This window comes from Micropterus dolomieu, linkage group LG14 (genome assembly GCF_021292245.1).
Source record: "Micropterus dolomieu isolate WLL.071019.BEF.003 ecotype Adirondacks linkage group LG14, ASM2129224v1, whole genome shotgun sequence".
Classification (NCBI taxonomy): domain Eukaryota; kingdom Metazoa; phylum Chordata; class Actinopteri; order Centrarchiformes; family Centrarchidae; genus Micropterus; species Micropterus dolomieu.
Window position 1 is genome coordinate 24,201,926 of NC_060163.1, and position 23,434 is coordinate 24,225,359.

The 23,434-nt window shown below is 39.7% G+C and overlaps 1 protein-coding gene across 1 annotated transcript in view; it reads right to left on the reverse strand.

Annotated features, from left to right (window-relative positions):
- The window catches only part of fmnl1b (formin-like 1b), a 43,722-nt gene that overhangs the window by 16,367 nt on the left and 3,921 nt on the right, over positions 1-23,434 (reverse strand). The window contains exons 2-13 of the mRNA XM_046069868.1: positions 15,028-15,111; positions 14,330-14,413; positions 12,903-12,976; positions 12,252-12,335; positions 11,930-12,073; positions 8,736-8,823; positions 8,033-8,109; positions 7,842-7,935; positions 4,159-4,233; positions 2,402-2,512; positions 2,087-2,236; positions 1,881-1,982 (exon numbers count right to left, since the gene is read on the reverse strand). Coding sequence (XP_045925824.1) covers positions 1,881-1,982; positions 2,087-2,236; positions 2,402-2,512; positions 4,159-4,233; positions 7,842-7,935; positions 8,033-8,109; positions 8,736-8,823; positions 11,930-12,073; positions 12,252-12,335; positions 12,903-12,976; positions 14,330-14,413; positions 15,028-15,111 — 1,167 coding nt within the window. The remainder of the gene's footprint in view (positions 1-1,880; positions 1,983-2,086; positions 2,237-2,401; positions 2,513-4,158; positions 4,234-7,841; positions 7,936-8,032; positions 8,110-8,735; positions 8,824-11,929; positions 12,074-12,251; positions 12,336-12,902; positions 12,977-14,329; positions 14,414-15,027; positions 15,112-23,434) is intronic.

Here is a 23,434-nt window from a genome sequence, read left to right on the forward strand (position 1 = left end):
ACTACACTTTATTAAAACCTGGCTTTTATTCTTGGAGCTCTGGCCTCTGGTTTTATCTGTTTACTAAAAGTCTGTCTCAAAACAATGCTCACATTCACGTATGTACATCAAAGCTTTTGCTTGCTGTAATAATTCTTCCTGTTTTTACTGGATGTTAAAACATAATTGTGTCAGCCCTGAGTAGTGTCTGCAGGTATTCTCTATTAGGCCGCAGACACCCCCCCAACAACGTAAGGTAGGGCAGCCTGTAAGTAGCCTGAGATGCAAAAGACTGTGGTGGCAGGACAGTTGGAGGATCAGGTTTGGAGACTTTTGTAAGAAATTCAACCTGAAACACTGAAAGTAAGGCGGACATTACTGACGGACATGAAATTGCCCTTGGTCAATCAGACAGGTTGTAAACCAGCTGATAGTGTGATCAAATTAGCTATGACTTTATTTGTAGGTAAAGCTGGAAGTGAGAAATGTTGCTAACGGCTGTGTGTGTGGTCAAAACTGTACCACAAGGTCAGAACCTGGGGGATCATCTTTTTTATGATATAATAGATACAACCGCTGGAATTAAAATAAAAACCCTCCCTTTAAGAAAATGAAATGTAAAGATGAAGGCCCAATCCCAGATACGTCCCCCCTAAGCCCTGAACCCTCACATACTTAACGGACGTCACTTGTTAAGTGATTGAGTGCAAGAGGCTGCAAGGAACGGGACAGCACTTTGCCACAAAATCAAAAAAGTTTGCAAGATTTGCAGGCTTACAAAGTGTAAAAAAAAAATTTAATCTCTGCAAACATTATTTTGTTTTTGAGTCTTCTTCAGAATTGCAACACACTTTTTTTCCCAATCATTTTTTCAGAGTTTAAAATTTGTCAGTGTTCTCCCAGTGCATTTGTTTGTTTTCCAGGTTTGAAACCTTGTAAATGGGGTTCTGAAAACTGGTGTGCGAATGTGTGAAAACAAGTTCTGAAACTGCCCCTGCCTCCAGGCTTTATTTTTTCCCCAGTTGCGAAGTTGCGGTGCAGCAGAACTCCCCAACACCTGTAAACACTCTGATGTGTAAAACAGTATCAAGTGGAGCACACGTGATATTTGATCCTTGATACCATCGAGATAATAAAATCCTGTCTTTGTATAGTACTTACTGTAATCACATGCTTCATTTTCGCTCAGTCTGAATTTTAGAGCAGAGCTGCGTGACAACGCTGCCACAAATCATGTGAGTCGCAAGCTTGCAACTGTGTGGGCGTATCTCCACAAAGCTCTGAAAAAATAGTCTGAAATATGAGTGCAAATGTAATGTAAGAAAGTTTCGCCCTTTCAACCTCAAGAACCCCATTTAAAAGGTTTCAAACCTGGAAAACAAACTAATGCACTGGGAGAAATTTGAAACATTAAAAAAAAGTGTTGTAATTCTGAAGAAGGAAAACTCAAAAACTTTTTCGATCTTGCAACACTTCTTTTTGTAAGATTTTGAGTTTTCAGACACTTCGTTCCGTATCCCGTACTATGTACCATCTTAACTCGAGGCAAAAAATAAATTCTAACAATTTTAACATCAGCGTTGGTTTCCATGCTTGTTTGTTTACTGTTCTTCTTCTCTTCTAAGGCAGATTTGCCTTCCGCTTCTGGGCTTCCCATGGTAACCCCCGTGTTTCACGTCACTACGCTAGGAACTGTGGGAAATTCCCTCAGCTAAAGTCTGCAGAAATGCAGACTTATGAAAAGGGCTCAAAATGTCTGCGAGAGAGAGATCTCTCACGCACTTGACGGTTTGACAGTGGGACAGCCCAAAGCCCTCACGGACTTACCGGGAACGCGCCTCAACATCTGTGAGCCTGTGAGTCTGAGTGTGGACATTGGGATTGGGCCGAAGATACTCTACCTTTAGGAGCTCCACTTCTTTTGTGGTCTGAATGAGCTGCTTCTCCAATTCTGAGATTTTCTCCATGGCCTCCCTCTCGCTCTCCTGAAGCTGGGTGCTCAGCTGACACAGAAGCACAACTTTCATTTATACTTTGTGATTATCTTTGTCTTTATCGGTGAGGGATTAGGTGAAAATACGCACTGTGAACATCTGCATGCATCTACCTGTGAGTTGTGCTCCTGCAGTTCCTCCATGTGTTCCAGCAGAGCGTTCTTGGTCTCCGCGTCCTCCAGCAGAGCGCCCACATCAAACACATTGTCCAGATAGGCCTGGATCTGCACCAGCAGTCTGTCGCTCTCTGTGAACTTCAACTTCTGCAAACGGAGGATATTTAAAAAATAATCGCTGTGATGCACAAGATGAATCTTACATATTGTGCTCTTGATTCAACAGTGGATTCTTTAGGGTATAGTCAGTCTAAGCTGTACGATAAGGACAACAAGGGACTATATGTCAGTAGGGTCAAAGGTCAATCTTGCCTCAAGGTAGTCATCCAGCCCGTGATGAGTGAACTCATACTGGAGGAAGACTCTGAAGTTCATGTTTTCCACCGAGTGCACCACGATGTTGATGAACTGCATACAGGCCACCTGGTGGGCAGACAGAGTACGTTTCTTTTAGCTGCCGTTTGAAGACCTCGTCTACGAAGAGAAGTGTTTTCCCAAAGTGTGATTGTTGTGTTTGGTAAGGAAGATATGAGTCAGATCAGAGTGAGCTGAGCAGGATCCAGCAGTCGGTGCTTTTGATTAAGGAAGATAAACACTGAACTTGTTATTGTTGGATTCTCTAAAGGTTCTTTCTCCTTCCACGTAGAGCTGCAAAGATTAATCGATTAATTTGATGAACAGAAACTTAGTCGACAGCCCGTTTTGGAAAATCCATTTAGTGTTTTTGTAATAATATGAGAATAAGCTTCTTTTCATTGTCTTAACATTATTGCAAACCAAATATAGTTGGTTTTCAGATGGTCGCACAAAAAAAAGACAGCGGATGACGTCGCCTTGTGCTCTAGGAGCCTGCTATGCATTTTTCATTGTTTTCTTCTGTTTTATAGACCAGACTATTAATCGATTACAAAAATAACCTGTAGATGCATCGCTTCCTCCACGTCAATTGAGCAAACTAACTCTCTTTTGTAGCTTTAAGTTTACGCTGTATTTACTGTCTCATGATTGTTTTTGTTGACCTGACAGCTCGACTGCATTCAGTCATGTGTTTATAACATTAAATGCAAAACACAACAAGGACTCCACAGCTTTCCCCACAGACCACACGTGTGTTTACAGTTGTGATCTCGTGGGCTAAAGCAAAATTAGTTGAAGAAAACTGGGGAAAATGAAAAACTATTCAGCTGTATGCACTCACCCATTTTACATAACTGCACACAATCTGTTTAATTAATAGAGACATTTGTCAACGGCTCTAAGAGCTTTCTATTTCTTTTATAGGACGGCATGATTGAAATTATTATGTGAACATTTTTCACAATAGCACTAATTATTTCCAGACAGCGATCAAACGTAGGTGTAAAATTTGTAAATATGCAACTAATCACATTATTTTACACAGTTTACATGGTTAAGAATTTATCTTGTGTAGCTCTATAACTAAAGAAAACTCCACAGACTCATCACTGTTGAGTTAACTGTTATTGCTTCCCCAAGGTATCGATCCCACTGATGCAGTATGCGTTAATACCTCTTACTAGTAGATCTCTTACTTTACTAATGTCAGTCGCTTTGAATAAAATTAGTAAATGTAAAAACTATCATCTTTTTTTCCCCACACACCTGGTGCCAGTTTGGTCGGCGATGCGGGTGCGTTATGTTAACGTAGCCTGCAGCAGAGATGACCAGCAGGCTGCAGAGGTCTGGTGAACTCTACATTTCATTTTCACACTTTCACACTTTAACCCTGACCGACAGTGAAGTGACATCACTTTAGGACATTTATCAGACACTATACTAATACTACTATGCAGCAGAACTCCCCAACACCTGTAAACACTCTGATGTGTAAAATACATAGTTGTCCTTACGATTTTACTGCTGATTTATCAGTATCAGATGACCAGGACCAGTATCAAGTGAAGCACACGTGATGTTTGATCCTTGATACCATCGAGATATTAAAATCCTGTCTTTGCATAGTATTGCTCCACCTGTATTGGATGTTTGACTGAGAGATTGTTATTGTTTCAGCCTTCGTATATTCTGGACACACAGTCACACTTTACCATGAAGTCGATGTTGCTGTCTTCATTTTGGAAATACTCCATGAGCTTTTCAAATCGACTTCTCTCGCCACACACCTGAAACACGATAAAAAAAGGAGTGAGAAAAATCATGAGATCACAGCAGGCAGCCGGCAGAGTGAAACTACGGATTATCAGGCTTTGTGATTCATTGCTGATGCGTTAAATCTGGGTGACGTCCTTTAAAAGAAGCTTCTGATGATAAATAAACTTGTATTTCTTTTTGCATCATGCTTTCTTCACACAGGGGGGCAGTGTGCTCACACAGAAACTATATTACAGCAATGCATCTATCTATCCATCTAGACTTTGTATTGTCCTGTTTCAGGTTCAGTCCAGTTCAGGGACAAACATAAATAATAACTAAAACCAGTGCTGCCTTCACATCCTGCAAGATCATTGCTATGTAACACACAGTCTACTGTGTTCTGCTTTCTGCAGGCAAACCGTTACATAAACAAGGCTTCAGTGTTTCCCCCGCACAGGGAAGAGAGCATGTTTGCGTGGTAGAAAAACTCGAATGATGATGCTAAATGTTGATTGTGCTTTTTAACTAACAGCTCAGCAGTTTTCTGGTCTCATCTGTTAGCAATATATGTCCATGTTTGCGGTCTTTTACTTTGCCTCCCCTCTTTTTGCCTGCTCATGTCTGCTTAATAATGCAGCAGCACGCCAACCTCACAGCCTGCACAACCCAAAACAATGCCCACGTTCTGCTACTGAGGGACACATAAGCCAGCTCCTGGCTCAGCGCCCGCCTGCCTCTACTTTACGGCCACGAGCAATCCACCGCTCTCTCCCTCTGGCACTCGCCCACACACATAGTGGCGTTGCTGCGGTACCAAAACAAGCAGCACTTACTGTGACACTCAAGTCAGCACTAATCAACCAGGTGAGGGGAGGGCCGAGGATTTAGTACCTACAAATAGTCAGTGTATTTTTTATTTTATTTTTTACTTTACTGAGGCAACAAATCCCATTAAAAGCCCAAACTAAGGATGAATGTATCCACCAACAAGTGTTGGATTATAATGTGTGTTCTTCCTCTGTGCCATCGAGCTCCATTGTTGTCTAATTTTGGCCTATTTGAGTAACATTTGCTAAAAACTACAGAGAGCAGCTTTAAATGAAACTATATATTTGTGAGGTGTTTTTAAAAACTTGCAGCTGAAAGTCACAGGAACAGTAGGAAGGCCAGAAATATAAATGATAAAATAATACAAGCACAATATTGTGATGTCTTGTAGGGCAGGGAGAATATCAGTGTTTGTTGTTGTTTTCTTGGTCTGGTTTTGTGAATGGTTGTGGAGTGTATAATTTTTTTTATGATTTAAAGGTTGTATCATGTAAATACCGTGTAGCTTCACTGAAGAGGTTTCAGAGAAACTAGTGTGAATCCTAATAAATGAAATCGCAGACTTTTAATGTGTCTTAGCACAGGAATTAACACCGCTGTCACATTAATTAGTGTTTTGGTGGTGGAGCTTCTTCAGCCGTTATTAATGTTCTTATTTACACCTGTGATTCACCGCCGATCAAAATATCTTCCATGAAAAATGCATATGTTCCCAAATTACATCTAAAATAATGAAATAGATGGATTAACAAAAATGTAAAAACTAATTGTGTTCATTTTTATTTAAATTATTCGTTTTTGTAAATCACTATCATGATGTGATAATATCATCACGATACAATAATATTTAAAGTTAATATTTTGTTTCTGTTTCTGTCTTATGTACTCGCCCTGGCTAAATCCACAATTTGAGAAAGATCCGACTAAAAATTACACACACTTAAATTCAAATAACAATGAGTGAAGTCAAACTGTCTTTAGTAAAAGACCATTAGAGCAGCCTTCCGATCTAATTAAACTGTTAAAAAAGCTTTCTGAAATTGGATGGTGGCAGCTCTGGGCTATTGCAAGGAAATTAAAATAGTGGTCAAGATCCGAATCCAAAAGCAACTGTGGTCTAGCAGACAATGAAATCTCGCTGTAGCGCTTGTTGCAGGGCAGGTTTCTAACATCCTGGACCTTTACTAATAATAGACCCTCCTGGTTCAGGTTTAAGCTCCTTTCTGTCTGCGTTGTTGGAGCCACAAGAGGCGACCTGTTCGCAACAGTTGCTGCTTTCTCAGGCATAGATGAGAGAAGGCCGAGGAGAGGTCAGAGGCAACGCAACAAGTGTTTCACATATTTACGCCTCTTCAGTCAGTTTCGTCTGGCGGTGGGGCAACTGGGCAGAGCAGCTGACGGGGGGTGGGAGGGGGGCAGGTGGGTCTGGGGTTCCCCTTAACCTGCTTTTAAATGCATTAAGGGGCCACTGGTATGCGGGTGCTGAAACATAAATATCTCCTCTATGTTAAGCACAACACCAGTTTAAAATAATGTCTGTATGTGGGTTGAGTCATCCCTGCTGACGCTTGTAATATAGGTTGTGTTGGAGATTAACAGAAGCATAGATGGAAAAAGTGAACTTTAATCTTCCCTACAAGTGACAAGAAACGGAGGTTTTGCTCAAGGACAATTCTCGCTCTGCACTCCCGTGAGAGGCGAGGTGTTGCGCTACGACAACGGTGGAAAAACGAGTTGGAGAGAGGAGTTTGCAAGCAGCTCCTCTGCGTTCACAACAAACTCCTCTCCCTCGTTTCCACTGCCGTTTCCTGCAACAAGTCACCTCTCACGAGTTTTCTGAGCGAGACTTCAGTTTCGGTTTTACTCTGGGTCACTCGTGGGGATACTTTCCATGATGTTGGCAGGTTTTAGGTATAATAGTCTGAGAACTTTTTTTGGATGTCATTTTGGCATCTACTGCACGGATTCAAACATGTTCTCTGCCTACGAGTCATTTCAGTGTGGAAAAAAGGCCCAGGTTTAAAAATACTGAAATTATCCTTTAAACAATACGTGTGAATTCTTGCAGTATAACCGGCTATAATCATTTCCAAGATGACAAACTATTTCAGTCAAATCTCTGACCAAGTGATCTTTCCTGATTAGATTAGTTTTAATCATCTGTCTTAAATCCATTAGTTGCCAATTTTAGACACTGAACTTGTTAGCAATTAGTTGCTTATTTCTACATCCAGCAATTACAGCGCAAAGTTATCATTTATTTGGTGTTTCTGACTCCAATATTCTCTCTCTTTAGCTCTGGTTCTGGTCTCAACCGACTCCTGAGGGAAATATCTGGCTCTCCGGCTGCTAAACGCTCCTCTACGTTCACCTGCTTCAGCTGCAGCCGACAATGTCACCATGAGATTAAACTAAAAAAAACAAACAGTCAAGTTAAACAATGAGCTGAAACTCACTGTGCAGCTCTGTGAAGCTGCCAGGGAGCTGCAGATTCAGCTGGTAATTCTCTGCACGTTCATCAATACTTTTAACATTTTGTTCAGCTGCTTGTTTTTAGACATTTCCTGTTAACATTTTAGAACCAAAAATAGCTTCTTCAGAAAATCCAAATAAGTATAAGTGTTTTGGTATTGATGGAAAAACTTCTAGGGTATCATCGCGGCAAAAATCCAAAGGGTGAGTTAACCTTCACTTAAACATCATGAACATCATCAACACCCTGATGGTGAGATCAGCAACCACCCAAACGCCTCCTCAGAACAGATGCAGATAAACATGTCTGAACGTAGTTTAGAAGAAGTCTAAAGACCTCTTTGAAGTTGTCGAAGGCGGAGAGGATGATGTCATGGCCTCCTCTCACCAAACACACGGCCGCCAGCAGCTCCAGCACCAGCGCCTTGGTCCTGAGAAGCACAATGTTTACGTTTATTCTTTTATACATGTTTTCTATCTATCCATTAGATGTATTATGAGGGAAGTTTTAAAGTTCATGCTCCAAACCTTGGGTTTCTGTTGTTGAGGCTGAGCGTGATCTCGTTGACACAGCAGGGATGCTTCATCACCAGGTTGAATCCAGTCTGACAACACACATGAAAATTTTAATAAACTATAACAGGCTGCTTTATAGGTCAAACAAAAAGTTTTATCTTTAAGCTTGACACAAGACTGGATGAAGCGTCTACAGACAAGCTGACTAATCAGATTTAAAATAAACTTTATCCCTTCCTCTTGCTGTTATTTGACTGTTCCCGTCATTTAAAATTTAATTTAAGCTTTTTAGGTGTTTAATACTGGATTTAAAGTTAGATATGACAAATTATAAGACACTTACTTAAACCAATTCTAGTTATGAGATGAGAAAATACTTAAAATTATAATAAGTGAGTCAAAATTTATTGTTCTCTTAATTATGATTTAGTATCTCTTGATTATGCTTTCATTTTGACAGAGTTAGATTTTTGCTTTGTTTTTCATAATCATGATTAAAAAATTACAAATTCAGAATTTGTGTTACATAATTTTTACTCAAAGTCACATTTTTAACTAATAATTAAGACATAAATAATTCTTAATCAAAATTAGGAGACACTAAATCAAAATCCATAAAAACAATATTTTCCATATCTGACAAACATAAATGAATGAAATGCAATGACAAAACAAATATTTATGAGCTACACTATGACTTTGTGCTTTTACATACCTGATAGTTCATGATGGCACGTAAACACATGATGCACAGATGAACGTCATCCGTCTGGCTCACAGCTCGGGAGTTCCTCAGGGCTTTCCTGTTTTGGAGAGAGAGATGAAACGCTTCAGTTACAGCTTTGTCATCCCTACACCTGCACTAAAATATGCACAACATTAAACGCTTAGTAGATTTTGCACGTTATCTTTTTCTGTAGCAACTATGCGGCTCATACGTAATCCATAGATCAATCACTATTCCCCAGATTACAGCATATCACAGCAGTACACTGAAAAGTTTTAAATCAATGTAGATAAAACGTGCACACAAACTGGAAACGCCCACTTCCTAAGGATAAGTTAGGGCACGTGTTGATCTACTTAAACATTTCTCACATTCACCTTTAAACAACACACGAGGCCAAGAAACCACGACAAGAATGCAGTCACTTCAGATCAGAACGAGTAGATGTCTGTGTGTGTTCACGTGCAGTCTGACATCTACACAATAGATGTTTCCACAGTGAACGTGCAGAAACGTCCATGAGATCAGTGTTTGCTGTTAGTAAATTATTGTTTGACTGCTGTCAGTTCAGATATTAAAACCTCTAAAAATATGGCAATAACATGACGTGATGTGACAACAAAGGATCAACAAAAGTGTGTCAATATTGTCATATAAAATATAAATCTTACTTTTTTATAATTATAATTAAATATTTATAATATTTAATTATAATTGATTTAATTATTTAATGCACCACAGAGCGCCACAGGAAGTCATTCCTGCCATCAAACTCTATAACTCCTCCCTCTAAGTGTCACACGGACACTTAGTGAGTTTTAAACTGCACATTATTACCTGTTTGTGCAACAACACCTGCTTAATAACTTAATACTTTCTGCTGCTATTTATTCATTACTATTGTTCACCATAACAATTCCTTTAACTATGTAAATATTGTACATATCCACACTCCTTTATATTTTATTTTATATTTTTACTCTTACTTATTTATATTTCTTTATATACACCACTATCTTTATTTATATCCTTTTGTGCAGTGTGTGCAACTGTAACACAGAATTTTCCCTCAGGGATCAATAAAGTATTTCTGATTCTGAAATATTTTTAATATTTAATTATAATTGAATTAATTATTTAATTACTGTTATTAATTGGTGTTTCTTTTATGGCCTATTGTATGTAGTTATAGTATTACAGTTTGTACACTATTATATTATATATACTATTATACTCTGATCTATATTGTTATTTTTCAGTATCTTCATATATTGAATTATATTTTTAAATTTACATTATATGAAAACAATGACTAAAAAGTGTGTTGATATTTTCAATATAAAAAAATAGATAAAATAAATAAATAAAGGTAATTATAATTTATTATTGTTATTTATTGGTGTGTATTATTTTATGACTATTCTATGTTTATATATATATATATATATATATATATATATTTAAACATTTTCAGTGTCTTGACATATTGTATTATATTTTTATTTCATAATAGGGCAGCAGGTTTAATGTGCTTAGTTCACCATGGAAAATGAAATCTTATTCTCAATGTGACAAATAAAAATGTCTTTAAATTTTATTTTTTTTAACTTAAGACTGAAATAAAGATCAATTCAATTCAACCTACTTAAATAAAGGTTACAGGACATATATATATATATATATATTATATGAGCCAGCACTTTGTTTGTTTGATCCAAGTGTATTTGGATATCAACTGTTTGTTTGCACTCAATTTAATCTTAGCAGCAGCAAGGAAGCAGATATTTAACAGTCACACATGGATCTAATCTTCGCATGTCGTATTATTCTTTTATTAATATTGTTCAAATTTATATCTTGATGGATCCGATCACTTTCTCACATCTCTCCCAAAGCACCCTTTATAACCTTTGCCTTATTAGCACATTATCTCTGTACATGACACACATCTATATGTACAGTATGTGCAAACAAATAAATCTGCTGTCATTCTCAGCTGGCACCTCACATGAAACCATCAAACACTCACAGCAGTTTCATCTCTGACATCAGCCCACGCCGCCGCCGATTTAACGAAAGAGACACGCCACTTAAAGAATCCTGAATAGAATTCTACGGGGAAAGCCTGTCACGCCAAATATGGCGATCATATGCACATATCCCACCTCTCCCGCCAAAATACTGCTTGAAAAGGTGCCAGATTTGCAATATGTGTTATAGAATAATAGGGGGGTTCCTATAAATATATATGGTAAATGCTGTCTGTATCCATAGTAATGAATTACATTTATATAGCGCCCACCTGGGTGATGCACGGCAGCCATTTAGCGCCAGAACGCTCACCACACATCAGCTTGAGGCAGAGAGGGAGGGAAACATTGAGCCAATTATTACGGGGGGTGATTAGATGGCCAGATGGTGAAAGCCAGGTTGGGAATTTTGATACCGGGGAACCCCCCACTCTTTGCGACAAGCGTGGTCTTTAATGACCACAATGAGTCAAGACTTCAGTTCAACGTCTCATGCGAAGGACGGCAGCTCTTACAGCACAGTGTCCCCATCACTGCACTGGGGTCTTATTATTAGGACCAGAGGGGAGACTGCCCCCTACTGGCCCACCAACACCTCTTCCAACAGCAACTTAGTTTTCCCAGGAGGTCTCCCATCCAGGTACTGGCCAAGCGCAAACCTGCTGAGCTTTTAGTCAATCAGCAGTAGCAGGGCTTACGTTGGTATGGCTGCTGGTTAGCATCAGTTAGCGTAGCATTTGTTCAATCGCTCCGGTGTGAGGAGCTCACTGCCTCACTGCCCGGGCTTGTCGTGAAACCTTCTGCATGGGCTTTTTTCGTATCACCTCCGTCGAGGTTCCAAGCGAGCTGAGGCGATACTAAAATGTGACGTGAAGACACGGCAGACTGCTGACTGGTCAAGAGAGAATCGTCACTACTCACTGCATCATCATTGCGCGCGCAAGACCGAGGCCAGAAACAAAAAGATTTATATTTTACAGTTTTCATATGTTATTATTTCATCATCATGAGAAGTTTTGAGGTGAGAAATCAGCTGTGTAGATTTCAAATAATGTGCTTGAGGAGCTCCGCAAGTGGCCTGATCTCGTTACCAAGATGGCTGCCGAGTGGCGTGACTTGCCCGTATAAGGGCTGTGCCAACGCTCTCCATACCTTACTGTGAAGCCCTTGTTGGCCTTCGAGGCACTGTGAGAAGGCGAGTTGCTGGCACTTCTGCTCTGATTTTCCACCGCCTTGTCCGTGGTTTTGCATTTATCTGCGGGCAGCGTGCCATTGTCCAGAGTGTCCGCATCATACCTGCGAGGCACACAATCAAGAAGTTACTCAAACACAGCGGTAGCCTGTGGTGCTGTTCATGAGATAGTTTGATACAGTGACGGGAAGTGGCTGCTGTGTGAAGGAGATAAGACGTCCATTGTTAAGACTCGGCTGGTTCAGGAATGAGAAAGATTTTTGTTTTCAAGCTGATACCTACGTGACAGCACTATGGGCAAAGGACAGATAGTCCACGAGAACGTCTAAGCCTTGGTTCGCCTCGTTTAGAAACTCCTGAGCCCAGCTGCAAGGAGAAATAATGGGATTAACCACGTACGTACGTTCTCATACAAATCAATATGCAACTCACCAAGAATGTCACTTATTGTCAACCTATTTTTGGCTTTGTGTTTATTTTATATTTGCATTTTTATCTACTTTGTACTACAACTCCTGCACAACAGTTTGATCTCATCTTAAAAAGGTATTTAAATTTAGTTCCACAGCTTTAAACAGTAACAAACTTCACAACACTAACATCTTAAGATTTCAAAATGACCCTGAGAACGTGTGCTTTCAGAGACACTTTTCTGTTACAACTTCAGTTTAAAATAATTGAAAAGGCAAAACTAATCCACAGGTTTAAGATAACACTCTAATTAATTGAATTCACATGCAGAAAAAAAACCCATTATAATTAAAATGCCCTTCAGAGTCTCGAATGCTTCAGTTAAACACTAGTTTAGTGAATATTATACACTGTACTGTCCAGTGATTATGTAGACGTTTGAGTTGTGTGTGATATAACCAGCTCCGTTCCTTCATCAATGGTTTGAATTGACAAAGCCTTTTTTCCCCTGGAGAGACTCACCCAATATAATTGGTCCTCAGGGAAATCTCCAACTCTCTCAGGATCTGAGTGGATTCCTGGACACGTCTCTTAAACTGATAAAACACGTGCAGGGAATTTAGAAAGCCAGTAAAATGCTTAATTACTCAGAAAATGTAAAAGACACCAGGGTACTGATTTGTAGCAAGGACTCAACAAGCATTCACATTAATTAGTGAAATACATCACATTCAAAAATATTATCTGATCTTCTGATTCTGAATCAGTCACATTCAGAAATGGATTAAATGAAGTGCAAATAAAAAAAAGTCTTGCCAAACCAAAATGTAAACATTGCTCATCATGTAAAGCTCAAATATTTACTGCTACACTTTTTTTAAATCTGCAAAGTGAAGCTAGAGTGACACAAGAGGGCAACTGAGTGGGAAAGTAGTGGAATAAGCCAAGTTAACAACATCTTGATTTATCTATTTATGCGTGTTTGTTGTTGTTTGCCTTTTGTTTTTTCAGTCATTATCATAAAACAATAATTCAAGTCAATAAAACAAATCACAGTGTAAACGCAAACAACAAATAGTGACTGAGAAGGTTATATATGCCTATCCTATGTTCCTGGGAATTAAATCTATGCACCTCAAAGAAAAAGGAAATAAATAAATATATATACACACAAACACACGTATAAAACAAAGAACTTCATTATTCTCATTTGTACCCGTCGAAAAAAAATTCAATAAATAAAAAGCACATTTATAACCATTAAAAATATCATTAAAACTATTTTCTTGAACACCAAAAGAGAATTGCACATTTTTAATTTTATCCCTACAATAGAAATACATCTTCTTTTACTCTCTTTGTTTGCTTTTTGAAAAGTAAACTTAAAGCTTTGATGTTTTGCTGTAATAGACAGCTCAGGAAAAGGAACAATGATTAAAAAGGTATACAGTTTTTAAAAAAAAAAACTTAAAAACATATTCATGGTGGTTTCAAATTCGATTTCATCAGATGAGATCTGGCTACTAAAGTTGGATATTAAACAGTCCTTTACATCATTAACAGCGCAAGTAACTCCACAGGGAACCTTTAACATATCGCTCTAGTTGGCTGTCCATTTTGCAGCTACTGCAAAATATTATGTGGGGTTTCACATAGATTATATATTTATCTGGCATAATACTTAAATGTCAAAAAGTCAGTGCGTTTTGACGGTTATTTTGTGACAGAAGTTGTCTCCAGTCTTTATCTAGCGTGCAGCTGTATGCCCTATCATCACTGCAGCAGCCAAACAGACTACAGTAACTGTATCTGAACGTAATCTCTTGCAAATGGTTCTCTGCCACAAAAAGAATTTTATCAACTGCATTCTTAGGAAATACGGTGGTAAAAGGCCAAACAGAAACTCAACTTTAAACCGAGATGTGGGATGTGAGAGTGCTGAGCTTTACCTTTCGACTGACTCCTCCGTGATCCAGATAACTCTTCAGCTTCTCTAAATAAGCGGATGGTGGATTCTTCACTTGAAACCGCTCCTGAAGATGCACATACACACACACACACACACACACACACACACACACACACACACACCTCTAATTATATTTGATTGCTGTACTGCAGAGGGCAGAGCTCAGCCGGGGTTTCGCACAGGCAGTCTGATTACACAGCGTCTCTTATGCAAATGGGTTTAATGCTAACAAGTTTCCAGAAAAGCTTCTGCTGTGATGCAGCACTTATATTCACACGCAGTCCAGCTGTGCCGGTCCCACTCATACACAGTTATTCAACACAGTACAGTATTTCATCAGCTCACAAGAATCACAGTGAAACTGTCTGGTTTACCATTAGAGGGGCGAGGCTCGGTCTGAAAATGACAGGTGTCCTCCGTCCTGCCTGTGGTTACTACAGTGACGTGCAATATTAATGAGCTTCCTTGTGTGTGTGTTTGTTTGTGAGGACTGGGGTGGTTTATTAGGTCTGGTATCCACATTGCATCAGTATGCATAGTGGCCTACACTGCTTATACTGTATGTCCACTGCCCATAAAACATTTATTGGCTTATTTTTGCATGATGATAGGTGGATGGATAGATAGAAGTTAGGGCCGTGTGGTTGAAAAACATCACAATCCGGATTGCAGACCCACCTGGTCACAGATCAGGTCCCACTTCTTCTCGTTGTCATACTGACTGAGGATCTTCACCTTGTCTGGAGGAAGGTTCATCGTGTTCTGAAAACAGAAAAGAAGACAATGCAATGCAAGCCTCAAGACTTGAGTAAAGAAAGCTGCCTGCTTGTAGTCAGGAAGTGTGTAAAAGGGATATTCAGATGCACTGCAATATTTTCTATTATTAAAAGGAATAAAAAAGGTCTTTGGAAATACAGCCGAGATGCTGCTTCAGCCTTCAAGCCTCTGAGTGGGCGCGATAGTTTAGCACTGAGAGAACTGACCGTCAGTTAAGGCCAGCTGTTATTAGCATCTAAACTGAATAGTGTGGATATTTGCAGGTATGTTTTCAGTTGTTTAATGTGGTTCAGTAAGCTAAATGACTAATAGGCTATCTGCAAACTGCCGTTAGCAGAGTGCGGTTTTCCTTCAGAGTTCAGGCCCTCTATCTTTGACAAACTGATCACAGTTAGTGTGCCTTCACAAATCTCAGCTCTTATCTGTACCTATGCAGCCAAACCTTTATTCTCATTATTATTTGTGGCAGGATTAGTTTCGTGTTAACGTAAACTCTCATGTTCTTCTCAAGCTAAACAGACCCAGTCCTAGAAACAACAAACACGGGGCCCCCTTTGACACTTCACCACTATGGAGCCTTCTTCAATAATGCATGGCAGCAATGCGAATGATTTCTTTGTCACTCGGACGGACATTATCATCCTCTTTCTAGTCACTCGACCAGCACTGAGTCACTCTGTGAGTCAGAGGTCTTTGTTTGGGCCTTATGTGAGCGTCGCTGCTCATCAGTGGTGTTAATGTCTGTTGTCACAACACAATAACAAGCGTGTTGCTAATCATGCACCCGCTTCTCCTGAACACAGATAAGGAACACTACAAAGTACAAATGTTGCTTCGTGTGCTTTTTCTCTAACTGTAAAGTCAGTATTTGTTTTGAAAAACCCAAGCTGATGCTGCACTTTGATAAGAAACCATGCAAGCAAACCGATCAGCCTTGAAACTCGAACTGATCAACAACAAGTTTGCTTGGGGATGAAACACAACAGAGTGTAAAATCTCCCTGCTGTCGGTGGTATTCTTAAAGTCCTGATGAAAGATCACACACACCACATCCATACACCACATTTAACATCCGTTAATGCACCGGTGGTGTCCCATATAATAACCAGATTCCAGCACAGACAGCTGTACTAATTATAACCCCCTACACATATGAAACTGGGCTACAGGAGATGACACGCAGCCAGCTCTCTCCTCACTTTGCTCAAATGCTACATATCCTCTTCATATCTGATCAGTTTCTCCTTTTTTGTCCGCCCTCACGCCTCCTGCTCTCCTGTTAGTTGCTGAAACTATGCAACTTGAAGCGTCCATCACGAGGCCAGTAAGAATCATCAACACTGACTCAGTCTGCTGAGGAATGTCCAGCAGCGGTTACTTAGTGGCGATTTGCTGCGTGCTTTGCCTCCGGGCCTCAGAGCTCAGACATAAGCCCCGGCTGCACCACATAATATACCACATAATGGCAGCAAAACGCCTCAATCTTTATAACATGTTTGGAGATGTACAGATACTCATTTTGTTCATTCCCGAGGTCAAAGCTGAGGCTGTTTGAAAACTAAAAGACATGGAAAGCTGTTGTGTGGACATTGTGTGCGTCACGCTGAAAAACAGGGGCACGGCAAATTCCAAATAGCACAGTAAGTCAATGTTGTTGTGTGGCTGGATGTGAATCTGATAAATCAGCCCTGATGAATGGAGCTGGTGGGTCAATACGTGCTGGTTTTATTTGGCCTGCTGGATCAGTATTAAACAGTAAACTGAAAGAGAAAAACAACCCATGTTTACTCTGGTATCACCCACTTTGAACCCGGGAGAAGAGAAATCTCTCAGCAATTGCGTTTGGGTCCCATCACCAACACAAAGAAGTTGATTGAGAAAAGTTTTAAATATAACTGTAAACAATAATGATGACTGTCAAGTTTATAATAATACAAAAATATAAAGCATATTTAAGGTGCATCAGAATCAAAACAATAGCACCTAACCTTTGTCTTGGACCGTCTGTCAAGTCTTCAGGGTTTAATCAACAATATAGATCAAGAATGATATATTTATATATCGCATCTATCGCTGTGACAAGAAACACTCACTATGTTTGATGAAAAACAGCGTCTCCGTCATAGTCTGTCCACCAGAGAGCATCCACAAGTTAATTTTTCAACTGAAAACTATGTGTCTTGGTCACAATCATAAAAGAAAGTTAAACTCCCAGTTATTGATATCATCATTGACCTTAAGAATCCAGCGCCAGTCAGGCGTAAATGTCTTGTTTTCGCTTCCTCTGCTTGCACTTTTAATCATCTCTTATCAGTCAGATAACAGAGATACAATCATGACATAATCTGTTGTGGACACGTCATAACGTGTTTCTCATGTTTAGTCACATTGAGTACATAACCTAACTGATCAGTATGTGCTTCATTTATGTAGTAAATCAGTTATCCTGATCCGATTCTATTAATTAAATCTGTCTTGTAGAGATGCGTGCTTGTGTGCTATTACCCCATACACACAACAACAGAAACTAGCACACTTGTACACATCACAGAAGCACAAACAGTAAGATTTAGCTGCAGTTTAAAAATCATCTGTCTCTTCATTAGTGACACTACAGCTATGCAGACATCAGACATGCAATTTTTTGAGTGTTAGCTGGTTGATTTGTGTTCAGGTTTGTCTTAGAAGCTCCATATTATGCCAATTCTCAGGTTCATGCTTTTATTTTGGGTGTCTACTAGAAAATGTTTACATGCTTTAACATTCAAAAATCACATTATTTTCCCAGTGCTTCAGCAAGACAAGACAAGGCCTCACTGATCACTGTACAAAAGCACAACTTTATAACTTTTTTCACTGGTTTTGGTGAAACTGGATCATATTTTAGAGAAAATATATTTTCTGATGTTCTGTGGCTGCTGATAACAGCAGCTAAATGCAACAGTACCTAGTGGCTAAAGTAACTGCTAACAAGAAGTAAAGCTATCTATCCGTCAGATTCAGTTGAGTTGAGGTAGAGCAGCCGGAGGACATAAAGTGATAACCAAAAAATATCCAGCTCTAGCTAGATGGAACGACCGCTTGGTGTTGTGTAGGACGGTGGGCCTGAGAGTGGTGTAATCAGTATGTGTTCAGTTGGCGGGGACACTGAACACACATGTACTGAAAGTCTGAGCAGGAGAAACAGAGAGAGGAGAGGGGTTTTTACACATATATTTAGGTTGAAAAAACATGAAAAAGTGCATTGTGAATAATATGGGACTGATAACACTTTGTTTATCACTTAATCATTTCAGACATTTTGAGATTCTTCTGCAGTAAGTATTGTAAAATCAATAATAACACTTTGAAGCAGGCCGAATGTTTAGTAAAACTTACCTGCTTGTGCCGAAGCCTAAAATGGAAAGAGTATTTGGCCTGACAGGAGGAAATAGTGCATTTGTTGGGATTAATTTGTGCTCTGAAGATTATTTCCGACTTATCCAACAACATCAAAAGGACAGTTTCGCTACGTTTCTGTGCAAAGAGCCAGAATATTTAGTTTGCTAGAAGAAGAGAAAAGCTAAGCTTGTCCTATTAATGTCAAAACACAGTACAACCATTGTTGTGCATATTAGAACAACTGAACAAACAAAGCACTTGGCCAAGAGGAGTGCACGTCACCATCTAATCAGATTATCACCTCATTCACTGTCGTATACTCTACTGTGTTGGGATCAGCAGGGAGTTATGTAAAAACCAAAAATTCTAATTTGAATGAGTTTCAGTTTCATCTCTAGCTTGCTGATGGCTGCGTATCCTTCGTGGATCATTTTAAACACACTGAGGCACGTTAAGTGTGAAAGCATGTGGCCGTTTTTGTCGCACTCAAAATTTCACTCTCTCCATGGCAACCTGCACAATTGCCTCAGTGTTTTCTGGACTTAAATCCCTCTAATGTTGCTGCAACTGTGCTGATCAAAGTGGCATTACAAAGTAAAATGAGTGACCTTCACACCTGCCATTAACATGTATGCTAAGTGACTGGACAGTCACCAGACAGGAGGTCAATTTCAACTAAACAACACAGATGTGATGCGGTTCTAATTCATGTAAGAGCAACACTGGAAACAGTCGTGAATTCAAGAATATGAGGCTCAAACTGGCAGCCGGAAGGAAGCAAGACAATGTGTTGAATTCAGCAGACAGAAGTGGGACATTTTTGTCTCTGAATGATGCATGGTGATGCATTCCTGAATTCCCAAATGTGCTGACTATCCCAAAAAGATGGATCAATGGAATTATCATGCTCACAGAAACAAGCTGCGTTTGCAGCAGTGGCTGAATAATTACTGCTAAATCCTTTTTCTCCTTCCTTTCCCTCCTTTTCTCCTGACTTGTACATGGCTGTGTCTGTTCTTGATGTAATCTGATTCCACTGTATCACTTGTAACCACATTAAAAACACGAGTTTCAGAATCAGTGCAGTTGTTTGACAGGAAATCATTTGGAGTAGTTGTCCACCTTGATTATGATTTCGCACCACTACTAAATGCGGGAATCTATATTGCAAAACAGCAAGATATTTAGGACTAGAGAGTGAGCAACACACTATTTGGACAAAAGTACTAAAACTATTTAGACACCTGGAACCCAGCACCCCATTCATCCAAATAAAGGTTTCTCACCAGGTGCATATGCAAAATGTTTTTCAGGCTTCTGCATTTTTGGGCCAATAGAGCCTGTGCTTTCATTCTCTGGCTTCTCTGTTTCAGTTTCAATTTTAAAACACTTTATCTGTCCCTGAGGGGCAATTTCAGAGAACCGTAGATTAGTACAATTTATATTTAAGGTACATTTATCATAGTCCAGTACGGTTCTCTGCACACATGGTATGAATTTTTTTTTTCTGATATGGCTATTTGGATTTTATAATTCTATCAGGCATCAAATTCTCATAAAACATTTCCAGGAGTTTGCGATGCTTATGTATAAATCTTTTTACAGGCGTTTATTTTTAATGATTGTGTCTTTCTGGTTTAGTAGTTCTGACTGTGGCCACTACAACAACCCAGGTCTGTTCCTAGAGGCTTGGGTCCCATCATGCTAAAAGGTGTTGGCTGGTTAGGGATCTGTGCGGGTCAGTCAAGTCAACACCAAACTAGGAAAAACATTTCTTTATGGACCTACGGACAGGGATGTCCACCAACTTTCAGCCATGAAGTGTAATATATTATAAGAGGAGCTGATGTTGAGGTGCAAAGAACAATCTTCGACAAAAATCAATGATAAAACTAGTTGCCGGTGAATTTAATTATCAGTTAGTTTGTCATTGGGTGGTAGCGACACCGGCAACTTAAAGGAGTCAAGTGAAAAGTAACAACATCAGGGATGGCAACACCTGCAAGACCTGAAACCTCCAAAGTGTAAAATCATTTCACTCATCAGCCAAAAATGTTGTGTACAGTAACATTTGCCAAGCAGACCTGGACATACCCCATCTTTCCTGGTATTAAAATGTGATCTGTTTCCAGATATGTTGCCCAGCTATTAAACGATCTCGTCTTGCCTTTGTGTCCTCTCCTGGTATTTTAAATGCGTTCTTGTTATCCACACTGAGATTGGATCTCTATCCTCTCAACCTGCATGTTTGGAGGACAGAGATCCAATGTAATTAGGGATTTGTTATTTGTTCACTCTTGTCCTCTTGCGAGCTGACGTGCAAGCTACTCTGTCACTAGATAAATAATATGCAGCTACACAGATGAAATAACTGTCTGTAGAAACCTGTTCGGTTCGGAGTTTCTGTTGCTACAATAAAAACGTTCATTAAAAGATGTATTTCTGAATGCCTAAAAATAATATCAAACTAAATTTAAAAGCTGAGGCACTGAGTCATTGTGCTATTCGTAATCTGAGTAGTCGACTTTTCGTTTAAATAGTCGAGAGATCATTCGACATAATAGTCGTCCTATGCTGATGTGTATGGCAGCCTGCAGTAGAACAAGAAATCCAAGACAGGTCACTCTGTACACAAGAGACAGAAATGTAATCCTGCCAAACAATGTCGAAAGAAATTAAATGTGTTTTAATGTCAGGTGTAAAAGTGTAAGTCAGGATGCAGCTCTACTATTCTGTTCATTTGGACAATGGTGACCATCAGTCTGACAACTTCTCCTGAAGTTTCTTTTTTCCATCTTTCTTCCTCTGTCTCAGTCTGTACACAGATCTATAGAGGCGCATTTACAATTCTACCCACTGCCGCATTCCCTGTTGGGAAATATGCAAAGTGTTATGTAAAACATTGAGGGAAAAAACAGTGCTACACGTAAAACCTAGATGTGACTGAAACCTTTGAACACTGTCATTATCAGAGTCACTGTGTAGATTTCTGTTGCTTTGATATGGATTCTGTCAGTCTGAAAACACTGCAGACGGCACTGTAATATGCTCACAAAGAAACCCCCTGACCTATATCCTTATATCACATGCAAATGTGTAAATGTGGCTCTCTGCCATTATCCACACCTGTGAGGGACGTCTGACACTTTCTCTCCCTCTTGTCCCTTTGAGCCTCTGCAGAATCAGACCAGTGACAGTTTGCAGCATCCCTGCAGCCGGCTGGTTTGTATGCAGACGGAGTATCTTCTCCACTTAGCACAGGACATTTGCTATGCAAACTCAGCAGAAGAAAGGAGGCGACTGGATGAGGAGTGTTGGTGGGAGAAATGATCTATATTTGGTGGGATATAATGGTGATGAAGCAAAAAGCTTGCTGTTAACACCAACAGAATGCGTTCAGCGCAGGGTGGGGAGGAGAATCTATTTAAGCTGCAGCAGAGTTTGCACATGAAAGGCTGCATGTGGCTGCACATTCATACAAACACACACGCTCAGGAGGAAAAGCCTGCAGCAGTTGGCGCAAGACGTTAAGTCATTGCAGTGGTCATCCCACGACCCGACTACATCCTACACACATGAATCCTTCCACTGCAATACAGATTGAATCTACTCTGTGTACAATATAGATATTGTGTATTGGTCGACCGATACGGGTATTTCAATATTCCATTATTCCATGCAGAGTACAATCTAATTTACATGTTATCTTAGCCACTAACCTGTTTTTATAGACGAAATTTCTATTAATTAATGAAATAGAAAAAATATTATGCTGTAGATTTTAGAACTTGGGTATAGTGATTCCACTGCCTCATTCTCTGCATTATAACAGTATATATTGAACACATAGTGGTTTTAGATTAGATTTGGTGTCATTCAGAATGGGAGGAACTTTTTCATCACCTTCCTAAAACTCAGAAAGGGGAGCGCCAACATGGTTCCACAGCAGCCATGTTGACAAGGCTGCCTGCAGATGTGTCCGCAGACATTTTTTGTGTTTTTTTATTTTTTTTACATCATCCTTCCCCGTGGGTGCAGGTATCGGCCCCTGTGTCCAATTAATCTGTCTATCACTACTCTGTGAGTAAAACCTTCATGCAAACACCTTGCTCCATGCAAAACAGTTCAAGTTATGAGACGAGATGTAACAAATGCAAAATTGTTTATGACTTATTCAATGTGGCCTCTTTGACTAATGACACAGTTTCACGTATAATGTGAACAGACAGGCTGTGTTTCAAACTAGAATCAGACATTTGGTCTGTGGCTGCTTTTCATGGTTCCCGTAGTTCTAATGACGGGAAATCTTAACACAATTAAATTTCACACAATGTTCTTCCAGCTGGTTTTCTCAGGTTGGAGTGGAAGAGCGTGACTGGCCTTAACAGAGCCCTGACCCTCAACACATGCTACACCTTCGGGATGAACTGGATCGCTGACTGTGAGCCAGTCCTGATCACCCAACATAAGTGTTGGACCTCGCACATGTTCTTGTGTCTGTTATAGCAGCAGATGACCGCCCATGGTTTTCGAATGAGATCTTCAACTACCACCTATGGGTGTCCACATACTTTTGGCCACAAAGTGTTATTCAGCTCTGGATGACAAACCCATGCAAATAAAGGATTAATCAAATGACTCAACAAATCTCTAAAACAGAGGACTGCGCGTGATGTGTCACTTTTCCAAGGTAGCGCTGAAGGCCTACTGTAAAGCAGACGTTTTTCTACGAATGGGCGCCTGTATCGTTTGTCTTGTGCATGAGTGATCAAACACACATTCCTACCAATGCTTGCACACTATTCCACTAATCTACAGGTGGCTGTAACAATATATGCAGCAATACACCAACAAAGTCAGGGAGGAAGAAGACTACAAGCAAGTAAACATAGATGCTAGATGTAAATTACTTCAAAAAAAAAAAAAA